Genomic DNA, 21752 nt, shown 5'->3' with positions numbered 1-21752 from the left:
TGTATTTGTTTGAATCCAGTGAGTATGTAAAATTGAAAATTAACGCGATTTTTACATTTTATGAAAAATGCAAAATTCATGGCTATGATACTCTGAGTAGTTGCCATGGTGAAGGTGTTTTGTGTCACTGCTTTCCATTTGACTATATTTTAAAATATGCTGTATTCTTTTGATGGCAAAGCAGAATTTTTCAGCATCATTACTCCAGTCTTCAGTGTCACATGATCCTTCAGAAATCATTCTAATATGCCGATTTGCTGCTCAAGAAACACTTCTTATTATCAACATTGAAAACAGTTGTGCTGCTTAATATTTTTATGGAAACAGTAATTCATTTGTTCTGTATTCTTTGATGAATAGAACATTCAAAACAACAGGATTTTTTTTAAACTGAAATTTTGTATACTATTGTAAATGGCTTTACTGTCCTGTAAAGTGTAAACTGTATTAGAAAAAAGTATACATTTTGGTTAATTAAAGGTAATCTTACTGACCCCAAACTTTTGAACAATAGTGTATATGATATTCAGGTTCCTAAATATGGCTCTGCTCCTTCCTTTAAGGTAAGTTTATGGGATTTTTTTATTTTTTATTATAATTTTTTCATCTGTCAGGAGAATGTCTGAAACATAACAGCACACCTCTCCTCAACTTACCTGTGAAGGATCCAGTGGTGACCTCTGCCCTCTCAGGGTCATCCTCCAAACCCTCTTCTTCACCTGACAACAGCTTACCTAAGACAATCACAAGATTCAGGGCATATCATTATAATACAATAAACATTTTCTATTCCAAGCACATTCCTAAAACTCTGCTTACACATTCATTATTAAAACTAGTGAAGTTCTACCAACATGCCACAGACAGCCGAGAAATATGTCAGTAGGTTAGACGCAAAAGAAGGGCAGACAAGAAGTCACCTTTCTGCTTCCTGAGGAGGAGAGGACTGCATGTTGACCCACCGGCTGTATGCAGAAAACAGGAAGCGAAGAGAGTAGAAAACGCCCAAAAATTCATTTGGAGGGTTAGAGGAAGGAATAAGCAGAGAATGAAAAGCACATGCATGGTGAAAAATTGGATTGCAGTGGTGCAGTCAATCTTGAAGATTCATGATTAGTTATCAAACAGGATAGAAAACATTAATAAGCAGTGTGAGAAATATTAAAAGCTGAATTATTAAGACTTGTTATTAGTAATTAGTGAGTAGCAAATAGCTTCACCAGCTAAAATCACTTCAACTGAAAAAAGAAAACTAACAATTTAACAACTTATAAAGATAACTCGTTTATATCGTTTTTACCAATTAATCTGCACTGAACTATCGGTTATCAGTAAAAATTGATGCAATAGTTTGAAATAGTTTTTGTGGTTATGCACAAATTAACGTGTGAGCAAGGTAAAATATATAGATCTAAAATGTGAGCACAGTATAACATTCATGTGATATGCAATATGTAAAATTTCATTATATTTTTCCATCCATTTCCATTCAATTTTTTTCTTGTTCATTATTTATATAAGCATATAAGTTATACAAGTAAAAAAAAAAAAGTGTCTGTGTCAGTAGTCACCAATTTTAATTTATTATAATAATTACAAAAATGATTATGGTTCTGTCATCATTGTTTATTTTATAATAAGATTCAGTAACATTTTACATGAAGTGGAAAGATTTCTTTCATATTATTGATTTTAAAGACTATTGGCTGATTAATCGGTTATCAGCCATGTTCTCCAATTTTAGTTATCGGTATAAACAAAATCCAATATTGGTCGACTACTACTTATTAAAGTCCCTTATATACCCAAAGCAACCCTTATTTTCCCACAAGATGCTTTTCCACTTACAGTTTAACAAAGACGACTGTCCAAACTATTGTGGCATGACCACTAATAGGAAAAACGCAACGGTCTGTATGATGCAATATTTACCTATAAGCTCGAGGATGCTGCCACTGCGTGCGCGACACTCTGTCTCTTCTCTGAAGACACTGGTGTGTGTGATTTTGCCGCGTGTGATGAGTGCGTTTAGGAGCTCAGGGGGAGGAGTGCGAAACACCTGCTGCAGAAGCTCCAGAGATGCCGTCACCACATTATGATCCCAGTGTTGCGTGTAGTGCAGGGTCAGTTCATAGACCTAAGAACACGAGATAAGGCTTTACACGTGCACAAATACACAGCCACATAATAAATCACTCCAACACACATAGATAAACATAATAAAACAACAAAATCTAAACTCCAAAATTATCTGTACAACTAGAAGTGGTGAAGATTTCCAATTATAATGTTGGGTTTTGTGCATTAAAAACAGTTCGAATTTAGTTACATAATCATTTTAACCCTCTCTATAAACCCTAAGAATTAAAAAGTGTGCTTTTGCTATTGTACCTTAAAAATGTTCATATGTAAGTGACTTATTTTTGTGAATGTCATGATTGCCTAAAAAAAAATAACGGCAACCCTGCTAAGTTACTGAATGGGCATGATATATAAATATTGGTGGTCATGTCATTATCACAAACATGATTTCTGAACTACATGTTTTTATATACAGTACCAAAAGATTGGGGTCAGTAAGGTTTTTCAAAGAAATTAATACTTTTATTCAGCAAGGACGCATTAAATTGATCCAAAAGTGACAGACTTTTAAGTTGTTACAAAAGATTTCAATTTCAAATAAAAGTAGTTATTTTGAGGATTCTTCAGCAAAGAAAAAAAATTATAATTGTATGATTGTTTCCATAAAAATATAAGCAGCGCAACTGTTTTTATATAATAATAGGATTATACATTCATTATAAAAAAATGTTTCTTGAGCAACAAATCAGCATTTTAGATTGATTTTTTGAAGGATCGTGAATAATGGAGTAATGATATTGAAAATGTAGCTTTACCATCACAGGAATAAATTACATTTAAAAAAATATTCAAATAAAAACAGTTAGCCTACTTTAGATTTAAAATATTATTTCACAAAACTACTGTATTTTTTATCAAAAGCATTTGTAAAAAATCTCACAGGCTCCAAACTTTTGAACGGTAGTAGTATATGAATTTCAATAAATGGTTAAGGGGGAGAAAGGAAAATCCTGTTTTCCATTATATCAATATGTTAAATCACAAAGATACAATGACGTTTATGAGCTCTGGTACCTGTATGAGTTGCTCAGGTGCAGGAGTGATGTCTGCCTCTTTACGAACGAGCCCAAAGCTGCCCTTCAGACTGCTGTTAGGAGCCTGCTGCTGAACAAGAGGCATCAGGTAGCGCAACGTCAGTAATACACCCAGAATCAGGTGACTGGAATGCTCCTCATCCACCGGCACTACCAAACCTGAGAGAGGGGAAGAAAACAGGCAACTGAATGAAGACATCTGAAGCACACGGTTTTGCCGGAGTCTGTTTGTCCAGTGTGTGGGCGTCCTACCGAGCAGCACGTTGAGGAGCCAGGTGTAGAAGTAGTGTGTTCTGCGTGAGTGCTGGCACACGCTGACAGCCGAGCTGGCCGCTGTTCGACGAATAGTGGGAGAACTGGACTTCAGGTTGGCAACAAAGGCCTTCAGCAGCATCTAAAAACACATTCATGAGTGCAACATTTAAAATGACCGCATATGAATAAGAGTAATTTAAAAGGTGGGATTTATACATTGCTGAAATCCTATTAAATTGCTTTATTAATTATAACACTGCTTAATATATAAATAATACTTTAAATATAGTTTAGGTTTTTATGCAAGTCTAGGAACATGATTGCTTACGCACACACTTAGAATTTTTTATTTGTGTGTTCCCTTGTGAATTTGTGATCCCTCTTCTGCAAAAGATTGCATAATAAGGATATAATCAGTGGTGGAAGTGGCCGAGAATCGTTGGGGGGGGACCCTAGTTGAGGACATAATATTAAATATTTTTAAACCATAGATTCAGAAAATCCCACTATATTTATGTATTCAATTATTTGCACCTGGAGGCTACAGTATTACATGGATAAAAGATGGAATTCCTCTATTTTTTTAACTGGAACTCTGTCCCATCTCCAAATTCACTCCCTGGACTCAGTTTCTATTTCAAATAAATGCTGTTCTAAAAAATAATTACTTTCTAATCATCAAAAAATCCTGGGCCCGTATTCATAAAGATTCTAAGAATCCTCTAAGAAAACTCTTAATTTAGCTTAAAAACTTTTACGTAGGAGTCTTAGCTTAAAAGCGATTCGGGACCGATCTGAGAGCAACTCTGAGTAAGGAAAAGCCAAAAACTTTCATCTTAGTGAGGAGGCGGGGTTGACCCCGTTGCTTTGTATGACACAATCTTTTGAAGACTGTGATTGGTTGGTTGTCCAAGAAAAAAAAAAAAAGTGATTTTAAGTATAGGGTCTATTCTAAGCCTTCACTTTGAAATTACATGCGTAATTTTTCCTATTTGACCGTTCTCACACACACACAAATTATATATGTGTATATAAATCCTTTTTATTTTATTTACCATGCTGTTAATTTCCTATAAGGTATTTGATTGGCTTAGAATGATAAAAATTGTTCCACTCTTTCCAATTACACTGATTGCTGGCATGTCTATTTAAGTGGTGGTTTGAAAGTTGGTTTTAATGTATCAAACATGGAATTTTCCCAGTTGCCAAATATCGTAATGTAGTGATTACTTTCATGTCTGGCGCTATGGCATTTCTGTGCTGTGTCGGAGATTTTAGTGTGTCTCTAATAAGATCTGTCACAAACATGATCCCTGCACGATCTAATCTATAGCGTCTTATTAACTCACTGTTATTCATCGTCTGCAACACATTTCTTCTCCCTCTTCGTCTTTCTGCCATTTTCTCCTCTGCTAAAGAAACTCTTAAAGGGATACTTTACCGTTTTTTCATATTAAACTATGTTATTCCCTTAACTAAGACGAGTTGATACATACCTCTCTCGTCTCAGTGCGTGCACTAAATCCCTCTGTCTTGCGGCGAAACTTTGTTAGCCCAGTTCATTTAATATGGGCCAAGCAGAGAAGCTACCAAACACCTCCACGTTTTCCCTATTTAAATACAGTTACTCGCGAAGTGTAACTCGACCTAGGACGGTGACACAAAACAAAACGTTGCGCTTTTCTAAGCGTGTAAAATGGATAACTATTTTGTATGGCGGAATACCATAGCAAGTGCTTGTAAGCACTTCGACTTGGCGCAGTAATATCTTCACTAGAGGGAGCGGGGGCCGGTGAGAGGATTTTTCACGAGTGAAGATATTACTGCGCCAAGTCGAAGTGCTTACAAGCACTTGTTATGGTATTCCGCCATACAAAATAGTTATCCATTTTACACGCTTAGAAAAGCGCAACGTTTTGTTTTGTGTCACCGTCCTAGGTCGAGTTACACTTCGCGAGTAACTGTATTTAAATAGGGAAAACGTGGAGGTGTTTGGTAGCTTCTCTGCTTGGCCCATATTAAATGAACTGGGCTAACAAAGTTTCGCCGCAAGACAGAGGGATTTAGTGCACGCACTGAGACGAGAGAGGTATGTATCAACTCGTCTTAGTTAAGGGAATAACATAGTTTAATATGAAAAAACGGTAAAGTATCCCTTTAAGCCTCTTAAAAGTCCTCGTCCGTGCTCCTAACAATTTTGACCTTAAGACCTCTTTTAAGGGGTTAAGATGCTTTCTGAATTACTTTTTTCTTTCATTTTAAGAGTAAACGCCCACATTTCTAAGAATTTTCTTCTAATTTTGTCACTAGGAGCTACTCTTTGCATTAAGATTCTTTATGAATACGTTTTATTACGTCCATATACCACGTTTTATTATGGTTTCCACGAAAATATTAAACATTATCATCAGTGTTTCCAACATTGAGAATTATAATAATCATTATTAATAATTACAGACAGCTGAAAACCAATCTCTTCCGTGAGCACTTAACCTTATATAAAATAAATAAATAAAAAAAATGTCCTTTCCCTTTGAAACATCACTTATCAGGCTTATGCTATGCTACTGAATAATACCTGAACTTCGTATTTTGAGCACTTCTTGCGTTGTTGTTGCTTTTGCCTCTTTATGATGACTCGCTGAATTTTGTCCTAATTTGTAAGTCGCTTTGGACAAAGGCGTCTGCTAAATGACTAAATGTAAATGTAAATGTAATAATTAAGCACCAATAATAATCGAGCAGCAAATCAGCATTTTAGAATGATTTCTGAAAGATCATGTGAAGATTGGAGTAATGGCTGATGAAAAATAAGCTTTGCCATCACAGGAATAAATTATATTTTAAAACATTAAAATAGAAAACAGTTATTTTAAATGATGATAATGTTTCACAATATTACTGTTATTTACTGTACTTTTGATCAAATAAATGCAGTCCTGGTGAGCATAAGAACCTTTTCTTTCAAAAACATCTAAACTTGTCAATAGTTGTGTATTCTGTATCATTTTTAAACTGTGGTTAACCGTTTAAGCACTCCTAAAGGGTTTGCATAGCTACACAAATTGATTTGTCTTTGTTTCCTGTCTTCCCAAGGACCTTCACATGTCCTTGCATATGAAATGAGAACATCAGAAAACAGCACTAAAATGACAATTCCCCTGTCTTTAAATGTGAATTTGTTCTTGGAAAGGGAACAGACAGTTTCTGGCTCTTACTGATGTGAGAAAGCGAAGGCTCATGGATAATTAAATCCAATCTGACTGAGTCACATCCCATATTGAGAAGATGATGTCACCACTGCGCATTTACAGCTTCAGACAGTGAGAGGAGATAACAGAGAGGGAAATCCCACACTGAAGTGCCAAATCACAGATTTCAGGCCAGGGGAATCTAACTGACATGTCAAATGAATGAGGTACATTTCTACCTGAAAATCAGGTGATGTGTTCTTTGGAAACCTTTTACTTTGACAAACATTCAACTAAACCAAAAACACAGTATTGGCTTAGGTTACAGTGGTTTCCTTTGGGTTTTTTAAAAAACTAGCACAATATTTCATTAGTACTGAACTCACAGACTGAATTAAATACCTTGATCTCTCCATCATTGGCGAAGTGTCCAAGGGCAGACATGATTTTAGGAATTGAAGAAGAAAGAGTTTCCTGTACAGTCTCCTCCTGACGTTTTGTGATCCGTGTCAGACATGGCAGCAGATTCACAAGGTACGGCCTAAAAAAACAAAGAGAGAAAGAGAAAGATAAGAGTGACTGAGGATACATTCCAGTATGTTTGCTGATCGATACAATTAGAAGCATGTTACAGCTTATTCTAAATCTGAACTTCACTTTGTAATCACTAACCCAGGATCAGTTTCACTGATTTACATTTACATTTATGCATTTATGCATTTGGCAGACGCTTTTATCCAATTGCATTGCATTTCAAGGTACACATTTTTACAAAGTTCTTGCTTTCCCTGGGAATCGAACCCATGACCTTGGCGTTGCAAGCGCCAGCGCTCTACTGTTTGAGCTATAGGAAACAGTTCAGATATTTCTGAACAGACCAATGGAAGTAACTGACTTTAAGTCAATAAGCATACCTGCATTTCTGTGGACGCACCAGGTGAGCAAGCTCAGCGAACCTCCACAGGGCTGCCCGCAGACTCCGAGAGGCAGCGTTCTGTGACAACAGACAGAGCAATGCTCGGTTAGCGATCAGTACAGGTCATTAGAGAGAACAAGACTATCTATAAAGTCTACTCTGCCAGTCAAAAGTTTGGAATAGTTAAAGGGATACTCCACCGTTTTTTCATATTAAACAATGTTATTCCCGAGTTGATACATACCTCTCTCGTCTCAGTGCGTGCACTCAATCGCTCTGGCGCGCGGTGACACTTTGATAGCACTTAGCTTAGCCCAGTTCATTCATTAGGGACCAAACAGAGATGAAGTTAGAACAGAAGCGACCAAACACCTCCACGTTCTCCCTATTTAAATACAGTTACACGAGTGGAGGTGTTTGGTCGCTTCTAACTTCATCTTTGTTTGGTTCCTATTGAATGAGCTAAGCTAAGTGCTATCAAAGTGTCGCCGCGCGCCAGAGCGATTGAGTGCACGCACTGAGACGAGAGAGGTATGTATCAACTCGGGAATAACATAGTTTAATATGAAAAAAAGGTGGAGTATCCGTTTAAGACTTTAATGTTTCTGAATCAAGTTTCTTCTGTTCACCAAGGCTGAATTTATTTGATCAAAAAAACAGTAATATTGTGAAATATTACCATTTAAAATAAATGTTTTCTATTTGAATTTATGTGAGCTGAATTTTCTGCAGCTGTTACATCAGTCTTCAGTGTCACATGATCTGTCAGAAATCATTATAACATGCCGATATAGCGCTCATTTATTAGGGGTTCAAGCATGAAATGCTGAAACCCTATTGTAATTGTAAGGATTCGTAAAACGCATCGTGCAGGACAAACCGTAAGGCCTAGAGACGTGAAACCTGGCCAGATGGTAGGCCTCAATTTGGGGACAACCTATCAGAGTATGACCCCAATTGGCCCATAGGTGGCGCTACAGCAACCAAAAGTACTAAATCGCCCATAACTCTTAGACCGTTTGTCCCAGGATCAAGTGTCTTATATCGTTGGAATCCTTGGCTCAAGGCGGACAAAATGGCTATCTCCGATTTGGATGTAGGCAGGGAAAATTTTCTGCTATGTCGGATTTTGTCCAAAACCTACTTTTGCGAACTAGTCCCTGGTTTTTGGCCCGATCGGAACCAAACCAGTCTAGGACAATTCTCTGGACTCTCTAGATCAATAATTATCGAAAAAAAGTGGAACTTTTGCATTTGGGTGGCTGTAACAGGGTCATTTAGAAAAGGGGCGTGGCAAAATACACTAAAAAGCCTATAAATCCCAAATGAAAACTCAGAACTTCACAAAAATTGATGAGCATATGTGTCAGAACATGGTGAGGAAGCATGCAGAGTTTCATGGAGATCGGACCATAGGTGGCGCTATAACTGGCAAAAAGCCTTCATTCTTATTAGGGGTTCAAGCATGAAATGCTGAAACCCTATTGTAATTGTAAGGATTCGTAAAACGCATCGTGCAGGACAAACCGTAAGGCCTAGAGACGTGAAACCTGGCCAGATGGTAGGCCTCAATTTGGGGACAACCTATCAGAGTATGACCCCAATTGGCCCATAGGTGGCGCTACAGCAACCAAAAGTACTAAATCGCCCATAACTCTTAGACCGTTTGTCCCAGGATCAAGTGTCTTATATCGTTGGAATCCTTGGCTCAAGGCGGACAAAATGGCTATCTCCGATTTGGATGTAGGCAGGGAACATTTTCTGCTATGTCGGATTTTGTCCAAAACCTACTTTTGCGAACTAGTCCCTGGTTTTTGGCCCGATCGGAACCAAACCAGTCTAGGACAATTCTCTGGACTCTCTAGATCAATAATTATCGAAAAAAAGTGGAACTTTTGCATTTGGGTGGCTGTAACAGGGTCATTTAGAAAAGGGGCGTGGCAAAATACACTAAAAAGCCTATAAATCCCAAATGAAAACTCAGAACTTCACAAAAATTGATGAGCATATGTGTCAGAACATGGTGAGGAAGCATGCAGAGTTTCATGGAGATCGGACCATAGGTGGCGCTATAACTGGCAAAAAGCCTTCATTCTTATTAGGGGTTCAAGCATGAAATGCTGAAACCCTATTGTAATTGTAAGGATTCGTAAAACGCATCGTGCAGGACAAACCGTAAGGCCTAGAGACGTGAAACCTGGCCAGATGGTAGGCCTCAATTTGGGGACAACCTATCAGAGTATGACCCCAATTGGCCCATAGGTGGCGCTACAGCAACCAAAAGTACTAAATCGCCCATAACTCTTAGACCGTTTGTCCCAGGATCAAGTGTCTTATATCGTTGGAATCCTTGGCTCAAGGCGGACAAAATGGCTATCTCCGATTTGGATGTAGGCAGGGAACATTTTCTGCTATGTCGGATTTTGTCCAAAACCTACTTTTGCGAACTAGTCCCTGGTTTTTGGCCCGATCGGAACCAAACCAGTCTAGGACAATTCTCTGGACTCTCTAGATCAATAATTATCGAAAAAAAGTGGAACTTTTGCATTTGGGTGGCTGTAACAGGGTCATTTAGAAAAGGGGCGTGGCAAAATACACTAAAAAGCCTATAAATCCCAAATGAAAACTCAGAACTTCACAAAAATTGATGAGCATATGTGTCAGAACATGGTGAGGAAGCATGCAGAGTTTCATGGAGATCGGACCATAGGTGGCGCTATAACTGGCAAAAAGCCTTCATTCTTATTAGGGGTTCAAGCATGAAATGCTGAAACCCTATTGTAATTGTAAGGATTCGTAAAACGCATCGTGCAGGACAAACCGTAAGGCCTAGAGACGTGAAACCTGGCCAGATGGTAGGCCTCAATTTGGGGACAACCTATCAGAGTATGACCCCAATTGGCCCATAGGTGGCGCTACAGCAACCAAAAGTACTAAATCGCCCATAACTCTTAGACCGTTTGTCCCAGGATCAAGTGTCTTATATCGTTGGAATCCTTGGCTCAAGGCGGACAAAATGGCTATCTCCGATTTGGATGTAGGCATGGAACATTTTCTGCTATGTCGGATTTTGTCCAAAACCTACTTTTGCGAACTAGTCCCTGGTTTTTGGCCCGATCGGAACCAAACCAGTCTAGGACAATTCTCTGGACTCTCTAGATCAATAATTATCGAAAAAAAGTGGAACTTTTGCATTTGGGTGGCTGTAACAGGGTCATTTAGAAAAGGGGCGTGGCAAAATACACTAAAAAGCCTATAAATCCCAAATGAAAACTCAGAACTTCACAAAAATTGATGAGCATATGTGTCAGAACATGGTGAGGAAGCATGCAGAGTTTCATGGAGATCGGACCATAGGTGGCGCTATAACTGGCAAAAAGCCTTCATTCTTATTAGGGGTTCAAGCATGAAATGCTGAAACCCTATTGTAATTGTAAGGATTCGTAAAACGCATCGTGCAGGACAAACCGTAAGGCCTAGAGACGTGAAACCTGGCCAGATGGTAGGCCTCAATTTGGGGACAACCTATCAGAGTATGACCCCAATTGGCCCATAGGTGGCGCTACAGCAACCAAAAGTACTAAATCGCCCATAACTCTTAGACCGTTTGTCCCAGGATCAAGTGTCTTATATCGTTGGAATCCTTGGCTCAAGGCGGACAAAATGGCTATCTCCGATTTGGATGTAGGCAGGGAACATTTTCTGCTATGTCGGATTTTGTCCAAAACCTACTTTTGCGAACTAGTCCCTGGTTTTTGGCCCGATCGGAACCAAACCAGTCTAGGACAATTCTCTGGACTCTCTAGATCAATAATTATCGAAAAAAAGTGGAACTTTTGCATTTGGGTGGCTGTAACAGGGTCATTTAGAAAAGGGGCGTGGCAAAATACACTAAAAAGCCTATAAATCCCAAATGAAAACTCAGAACTTCACAAAAATTGATGAGCATATGTGTCAGAACATGGTGAGGAAGCATGCAGAGTTTCATGGAGATCGGACCATAGGTGGCGCTATAACTGGCAAAAAGCCTTCATTCTTATTAGGGGTTCAAGCATGAAATGCTGAAACCCTATTGTAATTGTAAGGATTCGTAAAACGCATCGTGCAGGACAAACCGTAAGGCCTAGAGACGTGAAACCTGGCCAGATGGTAGGCCTCAATTTGGGGACAACCTATCAGAGTATGACCCCAATTGGCCCATAGGTGGCGCTACAGCAACCAAAAGTACTAAATCGCCCATAACTCTTAGACCGTTTGTCCCAGGATCAAGTGTCTTATATCGTTGGAATCCTTGGCTCAAGGCGGACAAAATGGCTATCTCCGATTTGGATGTAGGCAGGGAACATTTTCTGCTATGTCGGATTTTGTCCAAAACCTACTTTTGCGAACTAGTCCCTGGTTTTTGGCCCGATCGGAACCAAACCAGTCTAGGACAATTCTCTGGACTCTCTAGATCAATAATTATCGAAAAAAAGTGGAACTTTTGCATTTGGGTGGCTGTAACAGGGTCATTTAGAAAAGGGGCGTGGCAAAATACACTAAAAAGCCTATAAATCCCAAATGAAAACTCAGAACTTCACAAAAATTGATGAGCATATGTGTCAGAACATGGTGAGGAAGCATGCAGAGTTTCATGGAGATCGGACCATAGGTGGCGCTATAACTGGCAAAAAGCCTTCATTCTTATTAGGGGTTCAAGCATGAAATGCTGAAACCCTATTGTAATTGTAAGGATTCGTAAAACGCATCGTGCAGGACAAACCGTAAGGCCTAGAGACGTGAAACCTGGCCAGATGGTAGGCCTCAATTTGGGGACAACCTATCAGAGTATGACCCCAATTGGCCCATAGGTGGCGCTACAGCCACCAAAAGTACTAAATCGCCCATAACTCTTAGACCGTTTGTCCCAGGATCAAGTGTCTTATATCGTTGGAATCCTTGGCTCAAGGCGGACAAAATGGCTATCTCCGATTTGGATGTAGGCAGGGAAAATTTTCTGCTATGTCGGATTTTGTCCAAAACCTACTTTTGCGAACTAGTCCCTGGTTTTTGGCCCGATCGGAACCAAACCAGTCTAGGACAATTCTCTGGACTCTCTAGATCAATAATTATCGAAAAAAAGTGGAACTTTTGCATTTGGGTGGCTGTAACAGGGTCATTTAGAAAAGGGGCGTGGCAAAATACACTAAAAAGCCTATAAATCCCAAATGAAAACTCAGAACTTCACAAAAATTGATGAGCATATGTGTCAGAACATGGTGAGGAAGCATGCAGAGTTTCATGGAGATCGGACCATAGGTGGCGCTATAACTGGCAAAAAGCCTTCATTCTTATTAGGGGTTCAAGCATGAAATGCTGAAACCCTATTGTAATTGTAAGGATTCGTAAAACGCATCGTGCAGGACAAACCGTAAGGCCTAGAGACGTGAAACCTGGCCAGATGGTAGGCCTCAATTTGGGGACAACCTATCAGAGTATGACCCCAATTGGCCCATAGGTGGCGCTACAGCAACCAAAAGTACTAAATCGCCCATAACTCTTAGACCGTTTGTCCCAGGATCAAGTGTCTTATATCGTTGGAATCCTTGGCTCAAGGCGGACAAAATGGCTATCTCCGATTTGGATGTAGGCAGGGAAAATTTTCTGCTATGTCGGATTTTGTCCAAAACCTACTTTTGCGAACTAGTCCCTGGTTTTTGGCCCGATCGGAACCAAACCAGTCTAGGACAATTCTCTGGACTCTCTAGATCAATAATTATCGAAAAAAAGTGGAACTTTTGCATTTGGGTGGCTGTAACAGGGTCATTTAGAAAAGGGGCGTGGCAAAATACACTAAAAAGCCTATAAATCCCAAATGAAAACTCAGAACTTCACAAAAATTGATGAGCATATGTGTCAGAACATGGTGAGGAAGCATGCAGAGTTTCATGGAGATCGGACCATAGGTGGCGCTATAACTGGCAAAAAGCCTTCATTCTTATTAGGGGTTCAAGCATGAAATGCTGAAACCCTATTGTAATTGTAAGGATTCGTAAAACGCATCGTGCAGGACAAACCGTAAGGCCTAGAGACGTGAAACCTGGCCAGATGGTAGGCCTCAATTTGGGGACAACCTATCAGAGTATGACCCCAATTGGCCCATAGGTGGCGCTACAGCAACCAAAAGTACTAAATCGCCCATAACTCTTAGACCGTTTGTCCCAGGATCAAGTGTCTTATATCGTTGGAATCCTTGGCTCAAGGCGGACAAAATGGCTATCTCCGATTTGGATGTAGGCAGGGAACATTTTCTGCTATGTCGGATTTTGTCCAAAACCTACTTTTGCGAACTAGTCCCTGGTTTTTTGTCCGATCGGAACCAAACCAGTGCAGAAATGTTCTCTGGAGTCTGAATATCAATAATTATCGAAAAAAAGTTGAAATTTTGATTCATGGTCGATAGGGGGCGCTAATTGAACGTTGTAGGAGGAGCCTATTTTACTAAAATGGCTATAACTCGAGAAGTAAATGAGATATCTTCACCAAACTTGGTACACATGTGTATGAGTTCAATCTGGGGTCACAGTAAATAAATCTCGACGATTGAACAATAGGTGGCGCTATAACATGAAAAAAACATGAAAAGGGCTATAACCACCTGACCGTTAGTCCAAATGACTTGAAAATTGGTATGCAGTGTCTTGGTCCAAGGTGCCATGTATGTCTATGAGGACATTAGCGTATCTCAAAAAACATGGCCGCCATCGGCCAATGAAGTTTGAGCATCTATTAGACAAGGTTAACGGAGGCCGATCGGAACAAAACTCGGTAGGCATGTTCAAATCATGGCTCTAGAGGTCTGTATGAAATTTTGAAAGAAATCAGCCACTAGTTGGCGCTAGCGAGATTTTTGGTTTGTTAAATAAAACTTAATAACTTTTGATGCTTTTGTGCTTAAATGCCTTAAAGGCCTTAACTGCTTGAACCCCGATAAATGCTGCTTGCAGCTTTAATTAATTATTATTATTATTATATTATTATTGCTGCTCATATTTTCAGCAGTTTTTCTCTTTCAGACAAAAACACCATTTTCCGCAGCCGAAATTTCAGTGCATCCCTAAAAAAAGCCAGACAAACTTTTGTTCCTGGTGAGAATACATCCAAACCCATAAAGAGAATGCAATCTGATTCACCTTTTTAATCTCTTTGTACAATTCAAGCTGCAGTCTAGGCAAGTTGGAATCCATCAATGCCTGAAAAGAAAAACATATATATTTTCTAAATGTCATAATCATTTGTTAACAAACAAGTATTCATTACTTCAAAGAGCTCATTGTATCTGCATTAAATTACTACATTTTTAAAATTATTAAAAAAAATTTGCTAACTGTGATTTTTGTATATGTACATTTCTGAAATACATAACTTAGACTTTCTTTTTTCTGTAAAGCTGCTTTGAAATGATGTGCATTGTGAAAAGCGCTATACAAATAAACATGAATTGAATTGAAAAACAAAAAGAAATGATATTATAATTAAATACAAAACATCACTATAATCATCATCCAAATGAATATATGATATTCAAACAATGCATGACTTACTTTGATGATTTTGTTTAGGCACTCATCTGCCACCATCCTGACGTCAGACTCCTTGTCATCGCTGCACAGCAAGAACATTTCCATAGCAATTCCGAGCAGTTTCTGGAACTCTGGAGACGTCCTAATAACAAAAAGTAATAACATACATTAAACATACAGCTAACAATACTAGTGTGCTAAACATGATGGGCTAAAGCTCTTAAATTAGCACTGGCCTGGATAAAATATGGTCATTATGTACATTAGGTCCCAATTTGTCCATTTATTTTAGCCATTTGATTGAGTTTATAGCAAATCAGCATATTAGAAGGATCATGTGACACTGAAGACTGGAATAATGGCAGCTGAAAATTTTGAATTGCCATCACAGGATTAAATTACATTTTAAAATATATTCAAATAGAAAAGAGTTATTATAAATTGTAATAATATTTCACTACATTACTGGTTTTAATATATTTTTTATCAGATAAATGCAGCCTCAGATAAATGCAGTCAAAAAAAAAAAATCTTTTCGACCCCAAACTTTTAAGCACATGCTGACCTACAGGTGAAGGACAGCACATTGATAATTTGGCTTTTTAAACGTATACAATAATCTAATCTTTTTTGCTGTTTTTACAAGTGCATTCAAGCTGAAAGAACTGGGCTTTGAAAACTGCTAGCATTCACGTTAAACTTTGCTAGGTGACCTGTGATAAATGAGGGGTTTTCATCTTAAATGCCTTCACTGAATTTGCATTCCAAAGATGAAAAAAGCCAACCTAGCCTCAGCACCAATAGGCTTTTGCAAATGACTCATAAGACGTGACCAAATCTGATTATCCTTAATCTGACGTGCCCGTCCATTGACTGTTGCATACCTCAGCGACTGTGCCACGATGTTTTCACATATCGTCAAGCAATGAGTCACTCTGTCCTTTTTGGTTGTAGCAAGGTCTTTTTTTCTGTAAGAAAACACAGCGTTACTTTGGAAGTCATGGAAACAAAATTAAATGAATAAGAACATTTCATGAATAATGTGATCACATTATTTGAATCACTATTTGTCTACAAGGTAAAACAGATCATTTTGGATAGATGAACAATAATTAATATAGTACTATTAATTAAATGCCTGTGAAATTTCAATGTAAACACAACATCTTCAGCACAGATATAATATGCAACTCAACCTAAACAGAAGAAATTGAGCTGAAAATCGAACATTAATCTGTAAGGGAGTACATTATGTTGGGCCACAGTAGTCAGCCAAAGAGTGTTTAATTTATCAGCAATTCTGATTACCTAAATACATTAGGTTAATGTCTTGCTTACATAGCAGCAATAGCAGATGTCCTTCTAAAATGCAGCACATTTAAAAATCACTTTTCACTGGTGGTGATCCACAACAAATCTGAATTTATTTAAAACACAAACAAATGACTTCAGTAGATGAGCGTTCTTCAACCACTAAAAACTATAGCCTAGGTCATATATTACAGTGGTTGATCACTTGGCTGCTCTTAAAGGGTTAGTTCACCCAAAAATGAAACTTATCCCATAATTTACTCACCCTCAAGCCATCCTAGGTGTATATGACTTTCTTTTTTCAGCCAAACACAATCATATTATTAGAGTTAGGCCTATATATAAAAAAATAGCCTGGCTCTTCCCAGCTTTATAATGGGAGTGAATGGTACCTTAGATTTTGAAGCCCAAAAAAGCGCATCCATTCAATTCAATTCAATTCAAATTTATTTGTATAGCGCTTTTCACAATACATATTGTTTCAAAGCAGCTTTACAGAAAGTGCATTTCAGAAATGTACATAGAAAAATACAGTTACTTAATCATGTATTAATGTAGGGCATCCATCCATCATAAAATAATCCATATGGCTCAAGGAGGTTAATAATGGCCTTCTGAAGTGAAGCGATTCGGTTTTGTCAGAAAAATATCTTTTTTTATTATAAACTAGCCTAATTACTGGCTTCCGGTAAAGGCCGTACACAAGTCGAGTTCCGGTGGAAGAGTGACCTCTGACCCGACGCATGACATATTGAACACGGAAGTGCAGAGGATAGAGCAAAAAACACAGACCGTGAATTAGAAGTCTAAAACTATTTTAAAGAGAAATGTCTGAGGAGCTTGAGTTTGTTGCCCAGCCCTATTTGTTTGAACCGTGAGAGTTCAAACAATTCAAAACTATTCAACAGTTCAAACTATTCTCTCCTAGCTTACGCTACGCCTACGTCGGGTCAGAGGTCACTCTTCCGCCGGAACTAGACTCTAGGTTAATGTGCGGACAGATGTTACTAGAAGCCAGTTTCTAAAGTTATAGCCTATATGGATATTTTTCTTACAAAATGCATTGCTTCACTTCAGAAGGCCATTTTTTAACCCTCTGGAGCAGTATGGATTACTTTTATGATAGATGGATGTGCTTTTTTGGGCTTCCAAAAACAAAGTACCATTCACTCCCATTATAAAGCTTGGAAGTTCCAGGATATTTTTTAATACCTAGGATGGCTTGAGGGTGAATAAATTACGGGATTACTTTTTTTGGGGTGAACTTAACCCTTTAACATCCAAAATAGTACTAAACCAAACAGTTTATCTTGTGAGGTTTTATCCAAAATAATGTAAATCTGTCTCATTAAAGGTACAACGGTGATCCAAAACCATTTTGGTGATCAAAAACTCACTTGCACTGTGTGATATATTTCCTGCAGTTCTGTACAATATCCCAAAAGTTTCAGAAAAATTCAAATTTTAAATAATGGCTCGTCCCTGGTCATTGTCGCCTGTCAATGATGCTCGTACTGCCATAGTAACCATGGCAACAGACGTGGACAACTGTGTTACGTCTAGCGGCACACTCACACTGTTGTTGTTTCGTTCAAACATTATGGACCATGGCAAGCGTACTTTGGGACAAAAGGAGAACTAAAACAAGGAGAACTAAAACAAGGAGAACTAAAACAAGGAGAACTAAAACGAGGAGAGAGCTCCACGACTAGGCCTAACTTCAACTTGACGAGACACCGCTCTTGTATGTACTTTATTAGACAGGTGAGCAAATGTACATAAAACTAATCAATGTTATATAGCTTGATGACATGAACATGATGAAATGTTAGAATATGATCAGTGTGTTATTCTAATGTTGATCTAGCTACTGCTAGTCTCATACAGCCAAACTAACACATAGAATAATATTATAACTTTCAACACACTCAGTTTAGTGTGATAGTGTAACCTTAGACCAAGTGAAACAGCGCTGCGTTACCTCACAAGTTGCATTCGTCTAATAAACTGACATGTGCGAGTAGTAATTCTGCACTTGCGGGTAACGTTAGTTCAGTAGAATGAAATGTCATTATTCCTTTATATCCGCGGGACTCGTGTGTGGCGCTGATATCTGTCTCTCATTAGCAATAGCGACCTTCTTCACAGTCATGTTAAAAACGTCAATGTATTCACTCATCCATAAACATTATTAGATCCATCAGCATGACGACAAGTTCCATTATTCCGCTTATGCGTCATCAACCTACGCCTTTGTTATTGTAAGAGGTTGGCGACCCCAAGCAGCGAAAAGAATTTCATATTTTCGCTTTAACAGAACAATAATTTATTAATTCTCATTAATTAACAAATGCTCAGTGCTGATAAAGTGCAAAGTGAACCATCCCAATGCTCCGTGTGTCCTAAATGAAGAAATCACTCAATTTACAAATAATTCCCATCCAACGACTTTTCACAGTATTTATTTAGGCCTAGAGTTTGTTATTTACAGTGTTTAATATACTTCGAAATATGATTTTAAAAAGCTCTTCTAATTAAAATAGCATTTCCACTTTGAAATGAGCCAGTGATAATCACTAGAATGTTCTTCATTTGATTTTCTCTTTATCAGAATTACAACATCATATTAATCCTCAACACTTCAAAACCAACTGTGCTGAGACCATATAATTCAACACTTCACAACATTTAAAACATATGTTCAACTTAAGAGCTAGCAACACCAGAAAAACAAAATGGCTCTTAAATCTAATACATGAGTGAGGCACAAATTATTGTGATTTTGCAAGATATTCAGTGTGACTGTGGTGGATTAGTCAGAAGTGTATAATAAATATCTGGCATATTTTGGGGAGCTGACTCATAATGAGTGACAGACAAGAAGATGGAAAAACCAAGAGGCTGCATTCAAACACAGATTTACAGCTTCATACAAAATAAATATTTTATAAACACTTTCCAGTCTCTGGTTTTGTAACAGTAACTTACTCAAGAAATAAGGAGTTATTTCTTGGTTCCTTTATATACAATAGCATTTTTCCTACGTTTTCTAAAGGAGTGCGCACTGTTTATCTCGAAATGGGCGCAGAATCTATCAAAAGGCTGTGTGACACTTCTAACGAGTTGAGCACCATGTGATTTTTAAACCCAAGACAACAACAACAACAATCATCCTTATACGAGAAAACACTCAGCCCTCATGCATGTGATAATAACATTAGTATGGCGACTGTGTCAGGTGATGTCAGCACCCTGATGATGATGATGATAATGATAATGATGAAGCATCAAAGCGTTAAACTGCATTAACAACTGATTGAACTGATTGTTCAGCAGCACTCACTGTTTCTGGACGAGCTCCTCGGCCGACAGCGGGCCTTGCTGCTGCTGGAATGATTTAAGCGACTCAAACGCTTTCATCAGTTTCTCCATGGTGGCCATTTTAACAGAAGCACTGGTCTAGATGGAGTCTGATAGGAGAGCTGATAATATTTACAAACTCAACACTTCAGCCAGTGTAGCAGCGCTGATAGCGAGCGCTGCTGTGCAGAATGCCGAAGGGAAACTGAAGGTGTCGTCGAGATCGGACACCGCTTCCAGTGTCCAAACCCCCCTTAAATTCGACTTAATTTCCACACACCATCCGATTATGACCAGTATTCAAACAAAATGTTCAGAAGGTAGTTGATAACATGTCCAGTTCTGAAAGCCATCTTAATGCAGGGTTCGGGGAGCAACGGTTCTGCTGTATTTCCGGGTAATAAAACTCCTGTCAAAATTAAAGTCCTCTAATTCATAATAAAATCTGTGAAGATGTAACGTTATATCTATAAGGAGTTTGAGTGACATGCATTTTGACTCAAGCCAGATCCATTATTAATGTAGCTATTTTAACTTGTGACTGATCTCTTTTTCTGCAAAAAACTAGGGTACATGTCATTGCCTTCGCTGCATGCTTTATTCTTGTGCATAATGTATGTCTATAAATAACTTCTAAAAGTTTGTAAAAAAAAAAAAAAAAAAAAAGGAAGTTTCTGGAAACTTTACTCACTTTATACATTGAGTCATGTCTTTATTTTTTCTTAAATGAAGTTTCAAAAGCAAAATCAAAGATGTTTTTAATTGTTTGAATGTGAATCATAAAAACATGGAACACATTCACAATAGGTCCATAAGAGGAGCATTTAAGATATTTAAATATTGTATAACATGAGTAGCTCTCGGACTTTCATTTTTAAAAAGTAGTATCCGAAAACCAGTCAATATCTGGTGTGACCATCATTTGCCTCACGCAGTGCAACACATCTCCTTCGCATAGAGTTGATCAGGTTGTTGATTGTGGCCTGTGGAATGTTGGTCCACTCCTCTTCAATGGCTGTGTGAAGTTGCTGGATATTGGTAGGACCTGGAACACGCTGTCGTATACGCCGATCCAGAGCATCCCAAACATGCTCAATGGGTGACATGTCCAGTGAGTATGCTGGCCATGCAAGAACTGGGATGTTTTCAGCTTCCAGGAATTGTGTACAGATCCTTGCAACATGGGGCCGTGCATTATCATGCTGCAACATGAGGTGATGGTCATGGATGAATGGCACAACAATGGGCCTCAGGATCTCGTCACGGTATCACTGTGCATTCAAAATGTGTATAATTATTTATAAATAATACAAATATAAAAATGTATATATTTACAAAATACATTTTTTGTAAAAAAATTTAAATTAATTATATTCACAAAATAAATATATATAATTTGGTTCAGTAAATATAGCAGGTGTGATGTCATGTGAATATTTTTATTCATGAATAAAATAAAAATCACAAAAAGTCACATACAAAATTGTTCATATCATTTTAAATGAATGATTCATGATTTTGAATGTTGTCTCAGTTAATTATGTCAGATTAAAAAGAGGCATGTTCAAACTTAAATATCATCAGAGCATGATACTACAAAATGGCTCTCTTGACTTGCAGCAAAATAAAAACTGAATGTGTCTTTATACTCACTTTATACTCATTAATTATTCCTCAAAGACTAATCGGTAACACTTTATTTTACAATGTCCTTTGTTACACATGTTACTTGTAGTTACTGTTGTAATAACAATAAATGATGCATGCAACTAAACCAACCCCTAACCCTAACCCTAGTACATGTAGTCAATTATTATTATTCAGTACTTAAATGTATAATTACACTGTAACACGGACATGTTAAAATAAAGGGTAACAGTTAGCTTAAAAGTGTTCCATAGCTTAAAAAATAAGTATTTCATATTCATTATTCACATGTAATGTTTTTTTTTTCTTCACATCATTTAAGCAATTTAAGAAA

The 21752-nt window shown here is 38.0% G+C and overlaps 1 protein-coding gene across 6 annotated transcripts in view; it reads right to left on the bottom strand.

The window, feature by feature from the left end:
• The window catches only part of htt (huntingtin), a 57032-nt gene extending 36858 nt beyond the window's left edge, over window positions 1-20174 (bottom strand). For all 6 annotated transcript variants that reach the window (XM_082164803.1, XM_082164805.1, XM_082164806.1 and 3 more), the window contains exons 1-10: window positions 19755-20174; window positions 15985-16068; window positions 15122-15242; window positions 14711-14770; window positions 7537-7616; window positions 7025-7163; window positions 3429-3570; window positions 3157-3335; window positions 1933-2137; window positions 657-734 (exon numbers count right to left, since the gene is read on the bottom strand). In XM_082164803.1, the coding sequence (XP_082020929.1) occupies window positions 657-734; window positions 1933-2137; window positions 3157-3335; window positions 3429-3570; window positions 7025-7163; window positions 7537-7616; window positions 14711-14770; window positions 15122-15242; window positions 15985-16068; window positions 19755-19852 (1186 nt within the window). In that variant the 5' untranslated portion in view covers window positions 19853-20174. The remainder of the gene's footprint in view (window positions 1-656; window positions 735-1932; window positions 2138-3156; window positions 3336-3428; window positions 3571-7024; window positions 7164-7536; window positions 7617-14710; window positions 14771-15121; window positions 15243-15984; window positions 16069-19754) is intronic.
• Between the last annotated feature and the right edge of the window lie 1578 nt (window positions 20175-21752).

Source organism: Leuciscus leuciscus, assembly GCF_965113295.1.
Source record: "Leuciscus leuciscus genome assembly, chromosome: 3".
Taxonomy (NCBI): Eukaryota; Metazoa; Chordata; class Actinopteri; order Cypriniformes; family Leuciscidae; genus Leuciscus; species Leuciscus leuciscus.
The sequence above is the reverse complement of the archived record's forward strand: the minus strand, read 5'-3'. Positions and strand labels throughout refer to the sequence as shown.